Here is a 23941-nt window from a genome sequence, read left to right as displayed (position 1 = left end):
CAAGATGCCTAGCAGAAGCTCACAGCATAATACTATTAAAGCAGGTGGTCCATTCATAATTTATAGCCAGTTTATTTTTTCTTTAATATTATATGATAATTACTTTGACTTTTGTTCTCTTAATTACTGTTCTCATTACCACACAATACATGCAATGTTGATGAGGCATATTTTCTGATTGGTCTTGAGATAGATGTGTACACTCTCCAGCTATTGGCTTTTAAATTAGATGATTGAACCCATTTTTAAGCAGTTAAGAATAATTACTAGAAACAGTTTAAGTTGTCGATCCAATTATTGTCAACACAGAGCAAAACACAGTGATGCATTTTCAAGGAATGCATGTGTTGTAGGTTGAAATTTTTCTTGAGTTCGTGCAAAGGCTCACATAGAAGGGTGAAATGACAGTAACAAAATCATTAATATTTTCTCATGTTTGCTGCCGTCAGGGGTGTTGAAGATCCATCTTTAATCACCAGTGCAAGTACTGACACCATGTCCTTGTTTCCGGGTTACTTCTTGGAGTTCTCAGCCTAACGATTTCAGAACCACCTGGGATCATCCAGAATGAGTCATTTCACTTTTGTTTTTTTTTTAATCCTTGAAATAATCCTGTGTGACAAAATCTACATTCAGTTGGACTGATTAATCCAAAAAAATTCAGACAGTATTTTTACTATAATGAACCACCCTACCTATCAAATAAGTTAAACCAAACTTGTCCAACCCAAGACTTGTGAGCCACATGCAGCCCAGGATGGCTTGGAATGCAGCCCAACACAAATTCATAAACTTTCCTAAAACGTGAGTTTTTTGTTGATTTTTTTAAAGCTCATCAGCTATCATTAGTATTAGTGTATTTTATGTGTCGCCCAAGACAGCTCTTCTTCTTCTTCCAATGTGGCCCAGAGAAGCCAAAAGATTGGACACCCCTGAGTTAAACTGTTAAATTGACTGTGAAAAAATAATATTCACTTTAAAATTACAGATCTGTGCTTAGTAATGTCTTTCTTCTTGATGATAGTTTTTGTCTAGTCTCAGTTCAGTTTTATTTATTAATAAGTATTGAGAATCTATTATGCCTCAGGCATTGTTCTGGAGTCTCATGACATGTACATGAGCAGACTACAGCCAGCAAGGCCAAATCCACCCCACCACCTGGTTGTGAAAAGCTTATTTCCATTTGTTTAGATATTTTCTGTGGCTACTTTTCGTGGTAACAGACTTAGACCATAAGACCAACAAGCCTAAAATATGTTATCTGAAAAGGTTTGCCAGCTCCTGATCATTTATAACCCAGCGTTAATATTCAAAATGATGGTCGTGATCACTGAAATTGACAATTCTGTATGCTACATTTAACTAAGAAATCTGCCACATTTTAGAAAGTTTTCAGATGATTAAAACAAAGAGGAACTAAGATATCCTCCGTTAACCATAACATTTAATTATCCTGGGTAATGTTTTCTATCATAAAATTAAGATTAGCCATACATATGTAGAGCCCATGTGGTCACAGGTGGCATCAGTGTCTTGGTTACATTATCTCAGTGTGTCACAACTTAATGTGCATACGAATCACCTGGGAATCCTGCTAACATGCAGATTCTGATTCTGCAGGCAATCTGGAGTAGGGATGCATATGTCTGTATTTTTCAACAAGCTCTGGGTGATGCTGATGCTTCTGGTCCGTGGACCACACTCTGAGTACCAAGAATAAGATCGCATGTGGTTATGTTTTTAATTTAACTTTTAAAGGAAGAAATGGAGTGGAAGGTGGAAAGAAGACATTTGGGCCTGTCCTTTCTATTTAAGTCCTGCCTTCTACCTTCGCCTTTTTCCTGAGAAAAGCTTTAATAGTAAGAGAATCTAAACCTCTTCCTGGATATGTGGAACCCTGGAGTTTTCTAGGTTGAAACAAGTGGGTTAGAAAATGTTCAACCATTATCCAAAACAGCCACCTCCAAAATAAGATATAAAACTTTTTATGTGCACATAATTTTTAAGAAGAAAGCATCATTTCATTCATTTCTGTTAATACTCTTAATCTTTTCTCCTTTAATTTTGTTAAAGAAAGCATTGTTTATGAACCAGTTGCCTTAATTGTGAAATCTCTTGACTTCGCTACAACTGTTCAGACATTTGGCTGTTCTTGTAGTTAAAGTTTTGGAGGAGATTGGTGAAATGGAGTTTTGGAGGGAATCGGTGAACTGAAAGGTTGTGGAAAAGAAAAGTTCTTTGCCTCTCAGCTTTCCTATTTCTGTGTTTTACCCATGACTCTAAAATGCAACCACCACCCCTCTACCCTGAACAAGGTACCAACAAAATAGTTGCTGGTGAAGAATTTAATGATCATGATTTATTTATCAATGGCTACAACTGCTCTTACTTTACAAATGGCTATCGAAGAAACCTTAGAAAACTGCCCTCAGAATGTTTGAGTTCATCCCAGCAAACATATTTAAAGCAGTATATTTAAGTATCTGTTAGATAAATTAATTTCAGTAAATCTCATCAGAAATAAAAGATTGCATTCTCTGAACATTTCAATTACATACAATGCATTGAAGCATCATTATGGAAACGAGTGGGTAAAAAGTGCAGTTTAGGAAACAAGGAAAACGGGAAATCATATTTGATTTTTTTAAAGTATTTTTAACCGTTATTTAAGAATGATATTTTGTTCTTTAGAAATTTACCAAAAAGATGAGAAGGGATGAACTGTTTTATCATTAATTTTTAAAAAATAGGAACATTAAGGGGACACTTCTGCGTTTAATGAATGTGAACACTTTCTCATTAACTAGTTTATTTAAAAACTAACTCTTATAAAGGCATTATTAAAGTATGTACAACATAGAAAATTAAGCTTCTTTTCAAAAAGAAAATTCTGTTTATAGCTTGCGTACACTGGCTGTGAGGATAACCTCCAAATACTCTTGATCCTAATTGTAGGGGAAGATAAAGCTTCTCTGCTAGCTTTACAAAATTCACATTTTTGCTCTCTGCCAGGCAGCCTGTTTCTTGCAGGAATATGATTGTGACTATTACAGTACTCTTGATCAAAGAAAAGCATAGAAAATTGTCTTTAAAGTGGACAGCAGATAGAGTGATTTCTATGGCCTTGTCAGAGCCATTGATGAGAGTTTGCTACCGATGAGAAAATAATTAGAGAAGATTGTGACTAGCTACTTTGGGGCCAGTGGGAATGGAGAACCTGGACTTGAGAATATTTTAGAAGAAATAAAAGTGGCTACAGTGTAATATTGGGTAAGAAAAGAACTGAATATCACAAATGAAAAATAAAATTTGATTTTGTTCTTTAGAAATTTAAATGATGTGTTTTAGGTACATAGGTAACTTTGGAAATAAATGAGAATTACCTGGGAAAACAAAGAATAAAGACCGCAGTTTGTGTAATTACCTAATGTCATGGTCCACTTTTTGATCAAATTTCTCCGTACAAGTGAAAATCTGACATGTGGGGGTAAAGTGTTGTGAACGGTCCCTTTAGCACTCTTATGCTGTACTGATTTTACAACCTGTCATTACAGTGAACTTCAAATTACTATGACAGATGGCCCTCGTACCTTATATCCTGGCAGTCCTCGCTGTAATAAACACAACCGCCTCTGCATTCTACGAGTCGTGAGGAAGGATGGTGAAAACAAGGGCAGGCACTTTTATGCCTGTCCTCTACCTAGAGAAGCACAATGTGGATTTTTTGAAGTATGTGTAAGATTTATCTAGCTTACTACAGTGTAATTAAATACTTTGGTTATTCACATGTAACAAGTAGCAATACTTACCCAGTTTGACCTTTTACCTTTAAATTTGAAATAGCCGTATTGGCATTCAATCTAAATCTTGAATGTTGAATACCTTAAAATTCAGATATTCAGCCAAAAAAATTTAATAACATAATAGCTATTACATTGTTAGAGTATATCACATTTGTAATCACAAGTCTAGAAGTGTTGCCCGTAGCATGTAAAGTTAGAAAGATATTGAGTAACTAGTAAGTAATAGTAGTACATATGTGGCTAATAATAATCCAAGGTAAGAATTTGTTCTTCCTGACTTCAGTGCTACATCCAAACCTTTGTTTATGCACTGGATAAAGGTTTATAAGAAAAACAGTTTACATGCCTGGGATTTACATTAACCTTATCAAATCCTACTTAACCACACTTGACCCAAAAACGTGATGGCACAATAGCAGTTTAGCAATAGGCGATTCTTCACGCCTTCCCATTCTGTGGATGTGTCCCTGAAGATGAACCTAAGATAGGAGATAAGAACCTCAGGTCCGTTTAGTCGGTCTCACTTCCAGTATTCCTCGTGTGAGCATCTCATCAAGCTGAGTGTGATTCTAAAGTTCAGAGATACATATTTTTTCTAGTTATGCTTCATCTGGAATAGAACTGAAAAAAGAAAATATTGATATGTTTCAGTGCTAAAGCAAAGATATTCTGGTTGGACGTTTTGAAAAGATCAAATATCTGTCTTCAATATGATACCTTCTTAAGGAATTTCCCAGGGAAAATTGGATAGTGATTTTAGACCTCAATCTCTGAACAAAATATGACTCTACCCCACAAAATTCACAGAGTTCCTCCTCAAGAAGCTTTTATAGATGTAATGGGAAAATATTATTAGCAATAATCATGGTATTGCTAAAAATATAATAGCCTTTTTCATATCTCTCAAGGTCAAAATTAATAAGAATAATATAATAGAATCTGTCAAATTTAGTCTGGGTAAGTCCCTATTTGATTCTTTCTTTTTGTAAGAAAGTTTAATACTAAAATCATGACAAATCTTTGATCTTACAGTTTTGTTTTGTTTTGTTTATTTGTTTCTTTGGTTAGTTTTTTTAGAGACAGGGTTGCCCAGACTGGGTTCAAACTCCTGTACTCAAGCGATCCTCCAGCCTCAGCTTCTCAAAGTGCTGGGATGAAAGGCATGAGCCACTGTGCCTCGTCTGCTCTTACAGTTTTAACTGAAACAGACCGATAGCAGGGCTATCGGTGATTATAGCAAGATTTTGGTAGTTTTCAATTATTCTTAACAGACTGAAGAAACTTCTGTAAAACAGACACAGGGAAGCTCAGAATTGTGGCAGTTTTCTGAGTGATTCAAACAAATTTGTAAAAGAGATGCTTCTTTTAGGATATAAGTTTTTTTTAAGGGCAAAAACTAAGTGTCTGTTTTACAACGTCAAATTAATGATAACAGCAGTGAAGACTATATGGCACTCATCACATGCACCTAGGGACAGCCTGTACATCATGATAACTTTTATATAAACTTCTAAATTTACCTTTTTTTCCTGCAGTGGGCAGATCTGTCCTTCCCATTCTGCAACCATGGCAAACGTTCCATCATGAAAACAGTATTGAAGATTGGACCTAACAATGGAAAGAATTTTTTTGTGTGTCCTCTTGGGAAGGAAAAACAGTGCAATTTTTTCCAGTGGGCAGAAAATGGGCCAGGAATAAAAATTATTCCTGGATGCTAATAACTGTAGGTTTGCTGTCATTTAATCTCTTCAAACTGTGTATAATGTTTGGTCCCCCTCCGTTTCATAGAAAGGCTGTGGAATATCTATGATACATTGAAAAGTTACTGCAATATTTGAGAACTGTTCTTTTTTTTTTTTTCTTGTGTGTGCCATCTTTCCATCATTGGCTGTTTTCTTTTTGCCTTGATGAATGTTTTCTTTTTGCCTTTATCAGATGTACAGCATATTCCATTTAGGATGTATATTTAATGCATTTAGTAATGACAATAAAGTGTTTTAGTATGCTCTTGGTCTCTTGTAACTGTGGAGAAGCAGTGATTTTTTTTTTTAGGAAAGGATTATTATGCAGCACAATAAAATAAGATATTCTGTCTGTAGTGAATACATTTCTTATGTACTACCACTATTTATAAGGTTAAAGATATTGGCATGGCACGGTGGCTCATGCCTGTAATCCCAGTACTTTGGAAGGCTGAGGCAGATGTATCACGAGGTCAGGAGTTTGAGACCAGCCTGACCAACATGGTGAAACCCTGTCTCTACTAAAAATACAAAAATTAGCTGGGTGTGGTGGCGGACGCCTGTAGTCCCAGTTACTCTGGTGGCTGAGGCAGGAGAATCGCTTGAACCCGAGAGGCAGAGGTTGCAGTAAGCTGAGATCATGCCACTGCACTCCAGACTGACAGAGCGAGACTCCATCTCAAAAAAAAAAGTTAAAGATATTTCTTGTATTATTAAATAAAATTTAAGAAATAAGATCTCCTTTATGAAAAAATCTATTTTTAAAATTCTGTGCAACAAACATCACGTTCCTGTTAGATGCCAGGGCGATGCCAAACCTTGTATGACTTTAAATTTGTGTTTTCATGTAAAGTGACGAGGATGCAGACTATCAAAGTGACATTTAAGGAAAGAAGAACTTGCATCTAGGTGTTTAAATGAGGGTTGATTTATATTTTTCAAATCTTCTAATCTTCATTTTAACATGTTACTTTTTAAGTAAGTCAATTTCAAAAGCTTAATGTATTTTTCATGTCAAATTTTATTGCGTTTTTAACGCCCTTCCCCCTGCTTTTCTTTATACTTTAGCACAGATCACTATGATTGTTCCCCCTCAATAAAAAGTGACTCTTAAGGTATTTCTGCATGCTTGTAAAAAAAAAAAAAAAAAAAAGTCCTTTCAGAGCTGTTGAATCTATTGTTTAAAGGACAGCATGAAGGTGGCTTGAACCACTTTCCCATTTTACCACTAATTTTTCCATGCAGAGCTGTAGAAGTTAATAGTATATAAAATTACTGGCAAGAACAAAACATATTTTATAGGTTTATAAGTATTTTGTTTTGACTCCACATTGAAAAGACAGGACCAACCTAGGATCACTGATCTTCACCCAAATTGCTCAACAAGGCAGTGAGTCTACAGAACAGACCAGGACCTGGACTGGACAGTTGACAATCTTAGCTGCCCTGATGTGAAGTACTTAGGGAGTATATTAAGAAGGAAACTGCGGCCGAGCGCTGTAATCCCAGCACTTTGGGAGGCTGAGGCTGGCAGATCACCTGAGGTCGGGAGTTCGAGACCAGCCTGATCAACATGGAGAAACCTTGTCTCTACTAAAAATACAAAAAATCGGGAGACTGAGGCAGGAGAATCACTTGAACCCAGGAGACAGAATTTGCGGTGAGCTGACATCCCACCATTGCACTCCAGCCTGGGCAGCAAGAGCGAAACTCCATCTCAAAAAAACAAAAAAATAGGAAACTGCAAGCTAATTGTGTAATAAAGAGGAAAAAACGTTTACGGTACAAGGGACTTCCATAAAGTCTGGTCTCCAAAAATGTGCATATTAATTACATGGAAATGTAGGTAAACGAAACAATAGGTACATGATAAACTTAGATCCTTATCCTAATAAGAAATATGCAGGGTCTAAATGAGGAAACTTTTTTTTTGAGACAGGGTCTCACTCTGTTGCCCAGGTTGGAGTATAGTAGCATGATATTTGTTCACTGCAGCCTCAGCCTGTCGGACTCAAGAGATTCTCTAGCCTCTGCCTCCCCGCTAGCTGGGAATACAGGTGTGTGCCAGCATGCCAGGCTAATTTTTGTATTTTTTATAGAGACAGGCTGGTCTCTTCTGGGCTTAAGAAATCCTTCCACCTTAGCCTTCCAAAGTGCTGGGATTACAGGCATGAGCCACTGCGCCTGGCCTGAAGAAACTCATCTGAGAGGCCTAAAGAACCAGATGCATTCTGGTTCAAACAAGAACAAAAACAAGCTCTCATTTGGAAAGGAGGAATGTTTAAAAAGACAGCAGTCTTTCAGACTTAATTCTATTATCACGAAATTTCTCATAAAAATCTCTGTGGGGGTTTCTGCCTCCTTGTGCCCTGGTCAGCTCCAGCTGAACCCAACCTTTCTGCAGATAACTCTAGATTCTGGACAAAATCAAAAGCACTGCTGGAGAGTAAACTAAAGCAGGCAGATTCTTGAGGGTTGTGAAATGTAGAAGAAGGAATCAGCTGGAGGTGATTTCCCATTTTTTACAGCTTTTGCCCTGAGGGCAGAACAAAAACAGAATCAAGTAGGCCAACCAAAACTTCACTAGAAAACCTAAAATATTTCTCATCTGCAGAGTCAGCAGGCAATTTTGGCCGCCACAACCACTGGGAAGTAAGGGGGAAATCTCAGAAAGGACTTGGAGACTCTGCTGATGTCATTGACCACTGAACCATAAATGCATGAGACAAACTGCAAACAAAGCAAGCTGAAGATAAGAGAGCTGAGCAAAGATATGATCTGCCATGCAAGAAAGAGATTTTGCAGTTTGAATCTAACCAAATTAACCTGCTCCCAAGCAAAATACATCAACACTCTTTAGAAGACGACACCAGGTCCTTGATTAATGCTTCATTCAACATCGTTTTGTTACAACTATGAGAAAAAAAATCACTTTCAGCCAAGACCACTATCTGGGTGGAGTTGGCATGCTCTCCCCATGTCCGCATGAGTTTTCCTCTGAACACTGGGTTTCTTCCCACATCCCAAAGATATGTGCTTTAGGTGAACTAGCATGTGTTAATGGTCCCAGCATGAGTGAGTGTGGGTGAGTGTGAGTTGCCCTCTCATGGGAGGGCATTCTGGCCAGGGAGAGTTCCCACTTGGTACTCTGAGCTGCTAGGATGGGTTCCCACCACCTGCAACCCAGAATTGGAATAAGTGGGTTGGAACATGAATGAATGAATATGAATTACAGGAAAATAAAAATTTGCCAAGTATACAATAATTATATAAATGTACAACACAGTACAAAACATTTGCAAATATTTATTCTGTGAGTTAACCCGTCACCACTGCAACCACCATCAGTCACTCCAAAATTTGAGTGACTAAGAAAAAGAAAAAGAATTTACTCTGGATGCAGTTTGGTGAATGAATTTATTCAAAATTTGAGTAAATTTTTTTTTCATTCATCTTTCTTAAATATATGTACAGCTTACATTTACTTTGGTGTTAACATTAAAAGTCTATTTAGAAGTTTGGTGTTTAACATTAGAAGTCTATTTAGAAGTGACCAGGAATATGCCATAGGAACTTAACTCTGCCTTATATCAATTAGCCTTTGGGAAAATTGGTTCTGTTTTACATTATTTTGCTTAAAGTTGCAGTTTCCATGAACCTATCAATGATGTGAAGTGAGAACTTGCTGCATACCAAATCCAGAGTCTTTACCATATAATACCTATACTCTTCAGGCTACAGTCCAAAATTACACAGCATATGAAGAACCAGAATAATGTGACCCAGTTTTACAGGAAAGACAATCAACCAAGACCCACTCTAAGATGACCCAGATGTTGGATGGTAAACAAAGATTTTAAAGCAGCTTTATAATTTTGTTCATCAAAGTGGATGCTAATACAAGATGGAATTCCAAATATTCAAGAAGCAATACAAAAAATACGACATTGCAAATAAGGAATACAAAGTATTTCCTCTTAGTTTCTTTAAACTATATGGGACTTTTAAAGTAAGAAATGAGCTTGTGAAATTTACAATGCAGGCAGACATATGTGACAGCTATATCGTAAAGGATGGAGAGATTGAAGGACCATTATATGAGTTTTCTACATTTTATGTGAAGTGTTACCATATTCTAATTGTAAAAGTTAATTATGTATTTTTAATATCTATGACCAAATTTGGGAAGTTTTCAACCATTATCTCTTCCAATGCTTTTCAATCCCATACTTTTCCTATTCTTCTGAGACTCCAGTGATACAAATGTTAGATTACTAGATTGTTACTGAGATCCCTGAGGAACATAGCCCAGATCCCTGAGGCTCTCTTCATTTTCCCCGGTCTATTTTTCTCTCTCTTTTGTTCCAACTGAGTAAATTTTATTGATCTGTCTTCAAATTTACTGAATCTTTTCTCTGTCATCTCCTGTCTGCTATTGAGATCATTCAGTGAGTTTTTTATTTCAATTATTGTATTTTCCATTTCTATTACTTCCAGTTGGTTTTTTAAAAAACATTATTTCTGTGTTTTTTGCTAAGATGTTCCCTTTTGTCCCCATTGGTTTCAGGAGCATGTATTATTGATACTTGAAGCATTTTGTGACAACTGCTTTAAAATTCTTGTCAGATAATCCCCAAATCTGACAAATCTCACTGGTGTCCTCAGTTGAGTATCTGTTCTCTTCAGGTTGCTGTTTTCCTGGTTTGGGGCATGATAGGTGATTTTTTTTTCATCATATCCTGGATGTTTCAGTTATGTGAGAAGAGCCTAGATCCTATTTTAATCTTCTATTTTAGCATGCCCATCACCCTGTTTAGGTTTAGTGTATAGGTTCCAGCCTACGTTGTAGGCTTTGGTTTCAATGACAATGTCATTTACAGAGCCTTTGCAATACAGGTCTGGTCTCCTTTCTTCTGGTGCTGCTGCGGCTCTTTATCAGTCCCCAGTGGTGTTGTCTGCAGGCACAGAAGGGGATTCCCTGAGTTGCCTGCTGTTTCTGGAGTTGGGGAGAGTAGATGTCTCTATGCCTGTGTTTCCTTATACCACTAGGTGGAGAGAAAAAGTTACTATCATCCCACATCAGCCACATTGACTGCCACAGCAGCAGAACCTGGACAGGGTTGTCAGATTTCAGAGCCCGTATCTGTTCATCCTTGTGTTTAACTTGGGAGATGCCGTATGATCTGCTGGTATTCATCTCTTCGGAGTTTATCTGCCCATTTCCTGATATTTCAAACCAGTATCACAAGAATATAAAATATTTTAATGATGAGAGAAAAAACTGAGAGTCAGATTTTGAGAGCCACTGTTTCTTGAACCCTTTGCAACAGCTGCTGTGCTAAACACTTGCCACAGATTACTTCACTTAATTCTCTGACCACTCTGTGTGACAGACTTTGTTGCTATTGTTGCGGTGGTGTTGCCATTTCTAATTGTTTGGCTAAGGAAACTTGGCCTTCTGTAGGTTAAGTAGGAAGTGTGTCTATATCGCACAAGCCATGGTTTGAATGAACTTTGTGACGCACTGATGCCCACACCCTGAATAAGCTATTCTCCTTTTCCATTTGTTAAGGAAAAGTAGGTGTACCCAGAATTGCATGTCTTTAATATGTGCAAATATCCAAGAATCATCTATGTAGGAAAAATAAAAGGAAAAAAATACACAAATGAAAATAATTATGGTATGATGAGGTTATGGTAATTTTTCTTCTCTAACGTATGTTAAATTTATAATGTTAAAATTCCCATAAGTTCATTTCAAATTCTCTTTATATATTTTAGTTCCATTATTTTATTTTTAAAAATCCACTGTTTTCATGTACTTTTCTAAAGGTACTTTTCATTGTATATTATAGGTCATCAGTATTAGCAAATTGGGCAAGGAAATGAAAAAGGAAGTGTTTGATGTGTTTCCCAAAAGAGGAAACTTCTTCTTTTTGTGGATGTCTTTACAGCACCGGTATCTTTTCTGGAGTATACTACGGTCTGCCTCGGGTTATATTTGTCCTCTCTGCATTTCTTAATGTTCCATTCCTTTAAAAAATTATATATGACTCTTCATTATTCTTCACAGAATCTTACCAAGTATTTTACCTTGTACACAGTAGAAACTTGGTAAATATTTGTTAACTTAGTAGATGGAGGTTTAATATAATGTCAGTCTATTGGACATTTTCAACCTCGTTACCACTATTCAAACATGAATGCAGTGAAATGTCATTGAAGAGTGTTACTGGTTTATTATAAAAGAGAAAGAAATTCCTCAGTATCTCAAAGCTGTTAAATCTTTCCAATAATTTAAATGAAAGTCCTTTTCTTTTGATATTTTGTAAACTTTGCTTACAAATAGGCCAAAATTAATCAAAGGACATGCATTCAGTAAAAGGGAAAGAAGATATAAAAATAATACTGCCTTTCGTCTACACTGTATTTAGTGACATTATAGAGATGAGTAAATATAATTATATCTTACAATGCCCAGGACTTTGAACCTCTTCGTTTTTTAGAAAACAAAGCTAACTGATTTAAATAAATGTTTAATTCAGTTAATCTCTATTGAGCACCTACTATGTGAAAGATTCAGGGACAGATATTTTTAAAGAGATCTTGTAGATACATAAATGAGTAGGAATGATAAGGGAAAATAAGCACTTTAAGCAAAGTGCTAAAGGTTGCAGAAAGGGAAATTTCACATCTGATTCAGGAGCTAGAAGAGCTTCGGGAAAGAGATAGGAAAGAGTTGACATGTCACCTTGAGGATTTACATACACAGAAAGGCATTTTAGGCAGTAGGCATCTCATATACCAAGATCTCTCAGAGCAGCAGCACAAGGTGTCAGCAATACCAAATATTCCTGTTTGGTTAGATCATAAGGTATGTGAGAGAAAATGGAGACATAAATGTGTAAAGAAAGAATCAATTCCCGTTTCATGGCTATAAATGGATCCTGCAATGGGCCAGTTCTGTGTTCTGAGAATACAAAAATAAATAAATCGCTCTCTCCTTAAGGAGCCCATGGGCAGAAAAGCAAGCTAACGTACACTGGGATACATGCTAAGCTAATGACGCAGAGGAACTCAAACAAGTGAAAAAAATGATCAATCCTGCCAGTGTTGTGGGAGATAGCGTGCATGGCGGTTAGTCACTCAGATTCTGGAATAAAATTGAGTTCTGGAGTCAGTCTGCTGGTCCCAAGATCTGCACCAGCCCTTACCTTGACTTGACCATACAACCTGGATCTCAATGTTTTACTAAGTTTTGGCTACTGTGTGCTAAATCTTAGATACTTCATCTGTTAGATGGTGACATGACAGTAACAATACAGTTCTTACAGGGCTGTTGTGAGGATAAAATAAAATATCCCCCTGAAGGGTTTAGCACTGGCAGTTAAAGCTCTTGAGTTAATTTTATTATCTTTATTATTAATAGCACTACTACTGTTCTGTGTCCCAACTATTCCCATGGAATGTTTCAGAGAGGAAATAGCAATGACTAACCTTAAAGAAGGACTTGAGTTACAACCTACAGCAAGGGGACTAAGGGTCAAGGGAAGAGTGCAAAAGCAGGGAAGCATGAGGACATACAGATTATGTTTACAGAACAGAGTCCAGAATTTCAAAAAGTAAGTATTTGGAAGAGATGCTGGGGTGAGTATTAAGGTTCCAATGACATTGAAGACGACTTCTTGATCAAGAGAGCAGGTATAGTGTTTGTTTATTTTGTATTAGGTATGGAAGAAAAAAACTGGACTGTTACATGCACTTTCTTGGAAAGTTGAAAGGAAAGGGGGGTCCAATTTCTTTAACATTTAATACTTACTAACAGCAGAGATACTGTAATTTTACTCAAGTAATCAAATACACTTTTTTTTTTGCAAAAGATTAAAAAAAAAAAAAAGATTCCAATGAGACACCAAAAATTTAGAAATAGAAAACATGAAAGAACTCACAAATGCCCTTCATACATGACATATTTTGAGATCCAAAGCCTCAGATTAACCCAGGCACATATTATATTCTAGACAGAAATCATGTATCAGAACAATGAGTGTTAATTATTACCAAAATTAATCTCATTCTCTACTTTGCAGCTGAGAGTGTGGCTTCAAGTACATGAAAACACTGAAGCAGATTATAGAGTCACATGCTTTCACCCACAGTGACGGACCCGTCACTCCAGGGTCCCATTCATTGAAATCTGTTTGAGAAGGGGTAAATCTAGTACTCAGAAGAGGGCCTGGGGAACAGCAGAGAATGGAAGAAACCTATTGTTCTAGGAAGTTGCAGAAAGAAAACCAAGTGTTTCGATCAATTGTGCACTTGATAAAAAAAAGGGGGTGGTGGGGAGAAAGCCCAGTGTTTCCAGACTGAAATACTATTTATTATTTGAATCCATTTGGCTTCTCTAACAAAAGAATAACGAGGGAGGAAAAAGAAGTTAAAAAGGGATGAAGAGCTGTGTGCGATGGCTCATGCCTGTCATCCCAGCATGCTGGGAGGCTGAGGCAGGCAGATCACTTGAGGTCAAAACTTCAAGACCAGCCTGGCCAACGTGGTGAAACTCTGTCTCTACTAAAAATACAAAAATTAGCCTGGTGTGGTGGCAAGCATCTGTAGTCCCAACTACATGGAAGGCTGAGGTGAGAGGATGGCTTGAGCCAGGGAAGTCGAGGCTGCAGTAAGCCATGATCATGCCACTTTGCTCCAGCATGGGCAACGGAGCAAGACTCTGTCTCAAAAAAAAGAAAAAGAAAAAAATGTGATGAAGTAAAAAGTGAAGAGAGAAAAAGGAAAATGTCCTGGGACTGAACAGAAAGGGAAGGATGAAGAGGAACACGTAAACCATCTATATTTATGTGGGCACTTGGCATCTGTTTTTGGTAATCAGAAACACAAATATATGTAATCAACAAAAGAACAGCCTTCTACATTTTTAAAACTCCATACTAGCATTTTGTACTAAATGCTATCATAAAATGCAAAACTGCAAAACAAATTCATAGTCTCATTACAACAATTCCATGTCTACCTGCCATATTAACATATCTATGTCACTCCCAATCGCTAGCATGAGCATCTTGGTTTACATATTAATAAATACTTGTCTGCTTGTAATATGCATTTATTTTTCTCATTATTATGTTATTACATTCAGCTTGTTTGGCACCATTTTAAAGAATTTATTTTGCTATCAGTACCAGAAAACAATCTAGGAAACTGAGGAGAGCAGGAAAAATGTGAAATCGATGTATTTGAGTTGGTTATTGACTCATTGGTTTAATAACTCATTTTTTTCAAACTTGAATAATTTAAATGCATTAGAAATGATACAGCACTAAAAAGTGCCTTCTCAAAATGGTAAACACTGGATCTAGGATCTGAGTTGTATAGTAATTACTTATTTAAAATAAGCAAATTCCATTGAGATACGGTCTCATTTTCAGGAATGGTCTATTAGCAGGCAGCAATGAGCACAATAATTAACCATATCAGCACATTAAAACCTAATGTGTAAACTCAACATAGCAGCAAACACACATCCTACCATGGCCTATTAAGTCATTAGAAATGACTGCAGATAATTAGCCCAGGAACAGCTGCATAAACGCAATTATTCCATTTTTTGTCAGGCATGGAGACTTCAAGCAGAAGGGAGGTTTATCAGGTGAGTCTTGAATTGAGTGGAGGTACCGCTATGAAATTACGGATGGCATATTGCCAATTTCAGATTCTAACATTGGATGGCATGTTGCCAATTTCAGTGGTCTTCTGATCGTACTTCCAACGGTCGCGTAACTATTGTTCTTGAATAAAAATGGAAATAAAGATATCACCAATGATTTAAGAAACTTGCATATTGAGAGTCGAAATAGATAAAAAGGAGAAGTCGGTTAGTAAATTCCTTTGAGTGTGGATCCTTCTTACTTGTTTGTATTTTCAGTTCAAATTTGATTTGTGCATTCCCATCTATTCTTTCTGAGTGACATTAAATACAGCACTGTTGGTAAATATATATTTGCGTTTGAATTAATACATATACTTGATAAGTATTTCTTTCCTAAATTTAAAAAAATATAGTCTCCTTTTTTTCTATTCCTTTTTTACAAAGAAAACATACTAGATAGAAGATGACAACTATCTATAGAAATCTGAAAGATGGAGATAAAAAGAAAGAATTATATTTATTCCAGGCATATCCAGAAAAACAGAAACTAACATTCATGAGTTTGATTTTAACAAAAATAAAATTCCAAAAATTAGAATTCTTGAAAATGAAATGAAGACACCCTGAGGTGCTTAGCTGCTGCTGAGAATATCATCAAAGAAATTCAGCAACCGCCTACAGGAGTAGACGTGGTTAGAAGGAACCTCTAGTTCTATCAAAGTTTCCTTCCCACTGTAATATTCTAGGAGCTACAAGTAAAGAGGCTGAAGTCCTTCAAACACAGCTTTGCTATAATCTTGCCCAGAGATCAGCAGCAGATGGGAATGCCACCACTTAAAGAAGACTGTGGAATCTATGTTTATCTCTGCCCATTATATCCTAAAGTTTGGACATTTAGCTGACCTCTTTTAACATGGGTCTAATTTATTTGCCGTGTCATTTTTCATACAATTTAGTTGATTTAAAAGTTCATTTCTCATAGTGTGCATTAAAATAAAAATTTGAACAATTAAAAAAAAAAAGAAAATGGCTCAGAATAAACGAATGTATTATCAATGGTGCTAAACTTTTGCAGGGTAATTTCTGAATACTTGCATTAAAGATTTTATATAATGAAATTATACCTAGCACATGTTTATTATCTTCTGACAGATAGTTTTCAGTTTATTTATGGCCTACCAAGGATTAAATGGATAGATAAAATTAGAAACCATAAATTTCATGGAGAATTAATTCTACCATATATATTTTACGTTTTTCTTCTCTCTAGTTATCCTCATTTTTATAAGCGTTCAATCAACAAATGTTTAAGTGCATGGTGTCAGCCAGGCACTTAAAGCATAAATAAAGAACAGTGCTTCAAGGAGTTTAAAGCCTTTGGGGGGAATTAAGCATGCAAAGTAACAATTACAGCCCAATGTGTCAAGGGCTACAGTGGAGAGAGGTGGGTGCAAAGAGAAAACAGGAAAAAGAATGCCCATGGCAACCTGGAGGACACAAGGAATCCTTCACAAAGGAGGTAGCACTGAAGAGATGGGTAGTAGCCAACTTCAAGCATGTGAGTTTAGGACAAGCCTGTAAACAGAATTTGTAAAGGGCTATTTGGCATGGAAAGGAACTAGCATGTTATAAATGTGAATGACAACTGGAGCTAAAATCAGCCCACTCTGATAATGGTAATTACTTTCATGCTGTTCATTCGTTGTCAATTATTACCTGTTCTCACCCAGCTTACCGATCGTGGGCTTATTGTAACCACTGTCTGTTTTCTAGAACAACACTGGTAAGTAAAAGTGCTAATAAAATGTGGACTAGCAGCATCAGTACCGGCTTAGAGCTGCTTAGATTCTCCGGGATTCAGGCCCAGGCATGTTGCTCTCCAGCAATCTCTCCTGGTAATCCTTGAGCATTCTCAAATGTGAGGACCCCTGTCCTAGAGCAAAAAGTATTTGCATGTATACACTGCATTAGAATAGACATGTGAGACTTCTTTTTTGAAATGTGTTGTAATTCATGGGTTAATTCATTTAAAATGAAATTGAAATGTGAGGTTGAAAAAAGAACAGTGAATGTGGTGGGAGTCAGGCAACCTGATTTCTAATTTTAGCTCTGCCACTAAATAATAGTTAATAATAATAACAAATAATGATTGCTAATAAATATATGAAACTCTGTCAACATACAGAACTTCTCTTGGACCTCAGAGTCTTCAGCCATGAAACAAAAACATTCTATTAGAAGATGTCTAAAATCCCTTCCCAAATCTGAAATACCGTTCTCAAAAAGTTTTCACATTCACCATTTTTTTGTCAGACATGGAGTATATAGTATATATAAAATAAAATAGTATAATCATCCCCATTCTATTTTCGGATTGCCTTCCATTGTTTTCAGCTTCTTGTGTCTTTTCAAAACATTACTGAAAAGACCTCTCTCTGCTGTGTTTCCCTGTGCATCACTTTTAAATCTGCTTTTCTTTCTGCCCCCTCTCTTTTAGGTCAGTGGTTAATTTACCATATGTTTGTTTAAAATGAGGTATTCTTACTTTTGTACATGTAAATTCCCATGAAAATTGCTTAATTAAAACTCCCCAACCGACTTTAAGAAGAAAACAAAACAAATTGTACTGATTCAGAGTGTGAAGCATCCTGTCTTGAGTGTCAATTGAACAATTCACAGGGGCTGGAAACTAACAAGAAAAAAGTTTCACTGAAGTTAAGATAGAGAAAACAAGATCAGAGAAGCTGGCAATCCAGGGGAAAAGTTTAACACTGCTGTTTGTACACAAGACCTCTGAATTTCCTTTTCTCATCCTTCCTGCTTTTCCCTCCCTCACTTCCTTTTTCCCCCACTTCCTTCCTTTCTTCCTTTTTATTTTCTTTTTTGTTGGTGCTGATATTCTGTTTAATTGCCTTCTCACCAAACCTTGCTTACGTAAACTACAATCTTCAAAAAGGCAAGATTTAATAACCCCCATAACAGTTAGTTTCCCCTCACCCCAAACAAATAATTTCTCAGTAAAAGCTTAAGGGAAACACACTTAAAGAACAAATTACATAATGCATTATAATCCTGGCAACAATTAATTGGTCTTCTTTATGCTCATGAGTGCTTCTTTGCAAAACATTTTATTTGTATTTTCACAAGGAGATACATTTTTTCAATTTACCTACCCGCTGCTTCCTCCACTCCCGCTCCCTTTCTGTTATGATCTGTGACTGGGGGGCGGACATACGCTGGTGCTTTCCTCGTATCTCACGCACTCCAATGTTTCAGCACTTCATTTTTTATGTCCTGGCTCTCCAACTCCTAACGCCTCCCTGGGTAATGCAGCTTCTGCCTGAGTGCCCTTGAGGCCCACTTAGAGCATGTGCATGGTTGATCTAAAAGTTTTCAATAACCTTTCTCTGCCTCAGATAGGAAATTACAAGAGAATGCCCTACTTCAGCATCACTTTGCAATTATTCCACCTCCATGCCTTATGGTCTTGCATCCTCGAATTGGTCTTATCTACTCCAACTGATTGTCCAGTGCTTTACAATGGCGCTCTAACGATAACACATTTCCAGCACCCTCCTTTTGTTTCAGAAATGAACATAGATAATTTTGATCCACGGTCAACTCCAGCGGCGTGAAATCTTCGAAGCTGTTTTCGGTTCAAAATAGATTGGAAGTCGTTCATTTCTAAATAGTACATCATTTCTGGAATATGGATTACTATGTAAGCCTCTCTTGATGCCACTCTTAAAGAAACATGAGCAATAAATAGTCTTTCAAAATGCTCTCTATGCAAATAATTGTTTTGCCACGGATTGTTTTGAGCTCCTTATTGTCACTCACTTTATTCACAATGTTAGCCTGATTTTACTCCCTAAACTAAATGTATTTATTCCCTCACCGCTTTCTCTTCTTCCTTCAGTAAGATACACACAAATCAAACAAAATAATCCTCAGAAAAGCTTTCTCTAAATCTCAGATCAGTTCAGGAGCCCCATGATTTTTCTCAGTTCAGATTAGGCTTCTTATCTTCTTCAGGGCTACATCTAATTGCTTTCAAGATAAAAAAGAGAGAGAGAGACACAGAGGTGTATATGTTCTTCCTAGAAATAATCACAACTGTAATGAAATCACACATAACCTGTTGAATATCTGTCTTTCTTTTTAAAATGAATGCTCTATACGGGCATGGATTTTCTCTTCTTCAACACTGAATCCCCTGTGCCTAGGCCAGTGGCTTGAATGTAATTGGCATTCCATAAACGGTTGTTGAGTGAATTTGTATCCTATTCCTTTATTAATGTCCCTAACTGCTCTTGGGCAGTTAAGGAAGCTATATTTCTAAAAATGCAAACTTTTGCCTTTTGCTGCTTTGCTGGTAAAGGCATTCTCTCCTTGCAGGCACATGGAAACATGAATAAATCTTTTGAAATCCAAATTACTACAGAAACAGCCCTTGGTTCTGCCAGCCTGCTAAGTGGAGTACAGTGGCCACACATCTCACACTGGAGGGAGCTGATGTCACAGACAAATTCTGGCATCTCAGGCTCCCCATCTCCTTACAGGCACCCCCCTACCTTCAGTTAGAACTCTTTTTCTTCAGGTGGGTTACAATGCAATTGATTGTGATTAGAGTACTTAATCTATTCACTACAACTGATTAAGTTACTGCTTGATTGTGTTACAGCTTCATCCATTTACTGTGATTAGATTGTTGCTAGAAATATATGGATACAATCAAGCTTCTGCTATTGTCAAATTCCTTGGGGTGTTTCTGAATTTCTCCACACAGTCTTTTTGTCTACTCCTTGGGGTATGTCATTTCCACAGATAACTAATCTCGTCCATTACATTTTGAATCTTCTTGATTTTATTCTCTGAGGGCAGCTTTATCTCAAAACTCCTGGGGTGACTTTCCTGCCTTCCCCAGTACTAACCATGCCTGACAAATAACTTATGGGGGGCACAAACTATGCTTTTCTTTGCCTTTCCTTACTGTCTCTTCCTGTCTCAGAGAGGTGGTGGCAGAGGCTTATTCATTTATAACTCCTAACAAAGACACCTTTGTGTGAATTTTTCATCAGGAGCCTGGAATGTAAGTTATGTCAACATCTTCAGTGTGTTAGAGGAGCAGAACAGGCAGAAGCAATTTATAAAGATAATAACAATGAAAAGATTCTCACTATGCAATGCTCCACATTAAGAAAAGCACATACGCACAGCTCAGTTCATAACCAACTATTTGCATCAGGCTCACCTTTTCCAGGGCGAAGTGGGGTCGGGTGATGGCTTCCAATCTCCCTCTGGCTTTCCCAGTCATGGCGATGAGCCTTCAGAGACGGAGAGAGAGAGAGAGGCTTACTTCATAGCGTGACAAAGTTGAGGCCATTAGGCCTGTTACATCTGTTGGTTTGGGAGGTCAACAGACCATTGAGGTATGTTGTGTTTGTTTGTGCATTTGACTTTACAGAGCCTCCTCTTGTGGATGAATGGTGAAAAGTTTCCTCTTGGTAATCATAGAAACCAGATGCCAGAGGCTTCCCTATGGCTCCTCCAGAAATAGCATGGTATAGCTAGGCAGTGCCTAAAACATTGTTTTTCCCAAACGACACACGTGGGTAATTAGTAATTAAAATTCTTTTAGTCTGTGAATACAGATTGTACCAGTTTTACATCTCTTGTATGTTGTTAAATTATTTTTTGGTTCAGGAGTCCTAGTTTTCCAGCATTTCTGATATCTCTTCCGTTCATACAGGCAGGTGCACCCCCCTGCTCTGACTTCAGGGCTACATCTTATTGCTTTCAAGAGAGAAAAAGACAGGTGCAAGTTTACACTGTTAAATGTATGCAAAACATATTTTTGTTTCACTTCACCTACAAGAACTATATCTCTCTCTTTTTTTGATTTGTTCTAATCTTATGACAGATTTTTTTTTTTTTAAGACAGAATCTTGCTCTGTTGCCAGGCTGGGGTGCAGTGGTGTGATCTTGGCTCCCTGTAACCTCTGCCTCCTGGGTTCAAGTGATTCTTCTGCCTCAGCCTCCAGAGTAGCTGGGACTACAGGCATGCACCACCATGCCTAGCTAATTTTTGTATTTTTAGTAGAGACAGGGTTTCACCATGTTGGCCAGGATGGTCTCGAACTTGACTTCATGATCCACCCGCCTCGGCCTCCCAAAGTGCTGGTGTTACAGGCATGAGCCACCATGCCCAGTGCAAGAACTATAATCTCTTGACACATACCTAAAGAATGTTACCAGAAATGGAAAAACGGAACTACAAATGCCTCTGTTTGTTTTAATTAAAAAAAAAAATAACTTTCTGAAATATAACATCGTATCATCAAGGAATTCTCTTTATCTAAATGAGTGGCCATATTATCTGCATTTTAGAGGTTGAGTAAAATTGTCACATACTTTGAGATCCTCAATAACAGCTTTAATGTCTTTTAAACATTATTTGAAGATGAACCCAGGACAATCTCATGTAAGCAGAACACTATGCAGTAAACAAAACATGTTTCGACAAGATAAAATATAAATCCCCAAGTCCAGGCACTCCATTTCTACAACTTATTTTGGGGATGACTCCTACCATCTTAACGATGAGGATCGGATTCTGCTGATTTGCTCTTTGTACATTATTTTCATAAAACTGATTGTCTGGTATTCAAGAGTTTCAGAAGATGAAAGTAGAAATAAGAGGTAAGTTGAGAGGTTGCTTATTGGTAGCCATGCTGATAAGAGCTAGAAAACACAAAAAAATGCAGGAAACTACAAAAAGCAAAGACTGAGAATCCAACATATAAGAGCTGTTGTATCTTGTCCAGATTTACAGTCATCCCTTTATTATAGCATGAAATAGTCATCTATGATCATAGTAACAGCAGTGAGGAATCAATTCAGTAAGTACACCAGTACCCAATCTGTACCAGCCTCACATTTTATATTCAGCTCCTAACACGTGTTCTGGAACATGCCCCAGAGTTCAACTGGCATTATGTGGAATGATTCTGTGAAAATCAACTTCATAGACACACAGTGGAAATTAGGTACTTTATGTTGTAATTTTTAATGAAACTATTTCAAGAGAAGGGTAAAAGAAAGTTAAAGGGTGTCAAGGGTAAAGCAAGTAACCCGGTAACTGAGAGTTAAAAAAAAATGGATGAAGAAGCCATCGAAGACTATAGAAAAGGTCAGGAATATAGAGCTTTGAAAAATGGAGAGGTAGCATGGTAGAGCAGCAGAATTCTAGATCGTCTGAAACTCACAGATTAAAGATTTAAGAAGGCTATAAATGTGGTAGAGGTAGGATTTGATATAGAAAATGATTAAGATACAGTTAAGATGTAAATAAGAATCTCAGCATCACCAAGATTCTGGTAGGGGCATATATTAGAAATGTTCAGGACTGGATGACATGAAGAGGGGAAATGACAAGTTCAAGTGAAGGATAACTACTTTTGGCCTTGGGAGCAACATAAAATGAGAAAATCTGAAGGGAAAAAAAAAAAAAAGCAAAACCAAATCATGATCAGGCATAACTAGAAGGTAAATGACGTTCTTTAAAAAATGAAGAACAAATTGACAAAGTTTAGAAAGATAACAGATTTAAACTAGGAACTAAAAAAGGTAGATACCCTGGAGTAGGTTTGAGACCAATATAATCAATAGATATTGTCATGAGAATTACACTGGGAGATCCAAAATCAGGATGAATTGCACTGATGAAAGAGGCAATGAGTCGAGACGGAAATATTTTAAAAATTATAGAAAAACCCACCAAAAACAGAGTTGTGCTTTGAAAAGAAGGGCATGCATAATACAACCCAAATGGCATCTTACTCCTGGGGGCTCACCTCACCATTAAAGTGTCTGAGACTCAGCTTTTAACAAGCATACTTCTTCAGATCTAATTAGAGTGTGTGCATGAGAAACACAAGGATGCATAAGGACTTAGACAAAATTTTAAGAATAGATTGCAATCACTCCTACCTTACCAATTAGAATTATTTTCCCAGATCTTCTCATTAATTATAAAAATGGAAATTATCGTACTTGGTGCTTTACAATAAATATTCAAGCAACTGGAGCTGTAAAATATAACCTGGCAATTTAAGTGATTTATTACAGCAGTGTAATGCTTGAGACATTTCTATCAGCTGAAAACCCGAAATATTTGTAGTAAAATATTTAACAAAAAGAAACTGTCTTTAGGCCAAGTAAAACCAGAGTACTTGTAACTGAGAAGGGTGGATTCATCCTCTTCTCTCCATCACAAAAATATCATTAAAATAACCTTTTACTATATTCCATTATGTAAATGACACAACTTTGTATAATGTTAGACATAAAAAGATGAGGCAAAGTGAGACCGAATTGCTAAGTGAATTACTGCTGGTCATTAGAAGAAACAGATTTAGTAAGATTCTGTCATCGTAATTGTTATGTTGTGATGCTTAGGTTTGTCATTAAATGATAGCTCTGTATGGAATATTGTTCTAAGAAACAAAAAGTGAACAAAATAAAGTAGTAAAATGAGTATTTTAAAATGACTTTTTTCACCAAAAAGATGTTATTAAATTATAGTAATATTCAACGCATTAATATTTTTGTGGTTTCTAATTAACTTTCTTTAATGGAAAAGTACTCTATCACCAGAAATCACACAACATTTCAAAATTCATTCATAGTTTATACTTATTTTTGAAAGATGCAGCTGACCTGGTCTTTCT

At 36.8% G+C, this 23941-nt stretch overlaps 1 protein-coding gene across 1 annotated transcript in view; it reads left to right on the top strand.

Annotated features, from left to right (window-relative positions):
- Nucleotides 1-5809, top strand: part of NEIL3 (nei like DNA glycosylase 3) — a 57554-nt gene extending 51745 nt beyond the window's left edge. The window contains exons 9-10 of the mRNA XM_017542205.2: nucleotides 3555-3729; nucleotides 5339-5809. Coding sequence (XP_017397694.1) covers nucleotides 3555-3729; nucleotides 5339-5521 — 358 coding nt within the window. The 3' untranslated portion in view covers nucleotides 5522-5809. The remainder of the gene's footprint in view (nucleotides 1-3554; nucleotides 3730-5338) is intronic.
- The last annotated feature ends 18132 nt before the right edge of the window (nucleotides 5810-23941 follow it).

The sequence above is a fragment of the Cebus imitator genome, unplaced genomic scaffold (assembly GCF_001604975.1).
Source record: "Cebus imitator isolate Cc_AM_T3 unplaced genomic scaffold, Cebus_imitator-1.0 Scaffold141, whole genome shotgun sequence".
Lineage (NCBI taxonomy): Eukaryota > Metazoa > Chordata > Mammalia > Primates > Cebidae > Cebus > Cebus imitator.
Note: the sequence above shows the minus strand (reverse complement) of the source record. Positions and strands in the feature narration are given on the sequence as shown.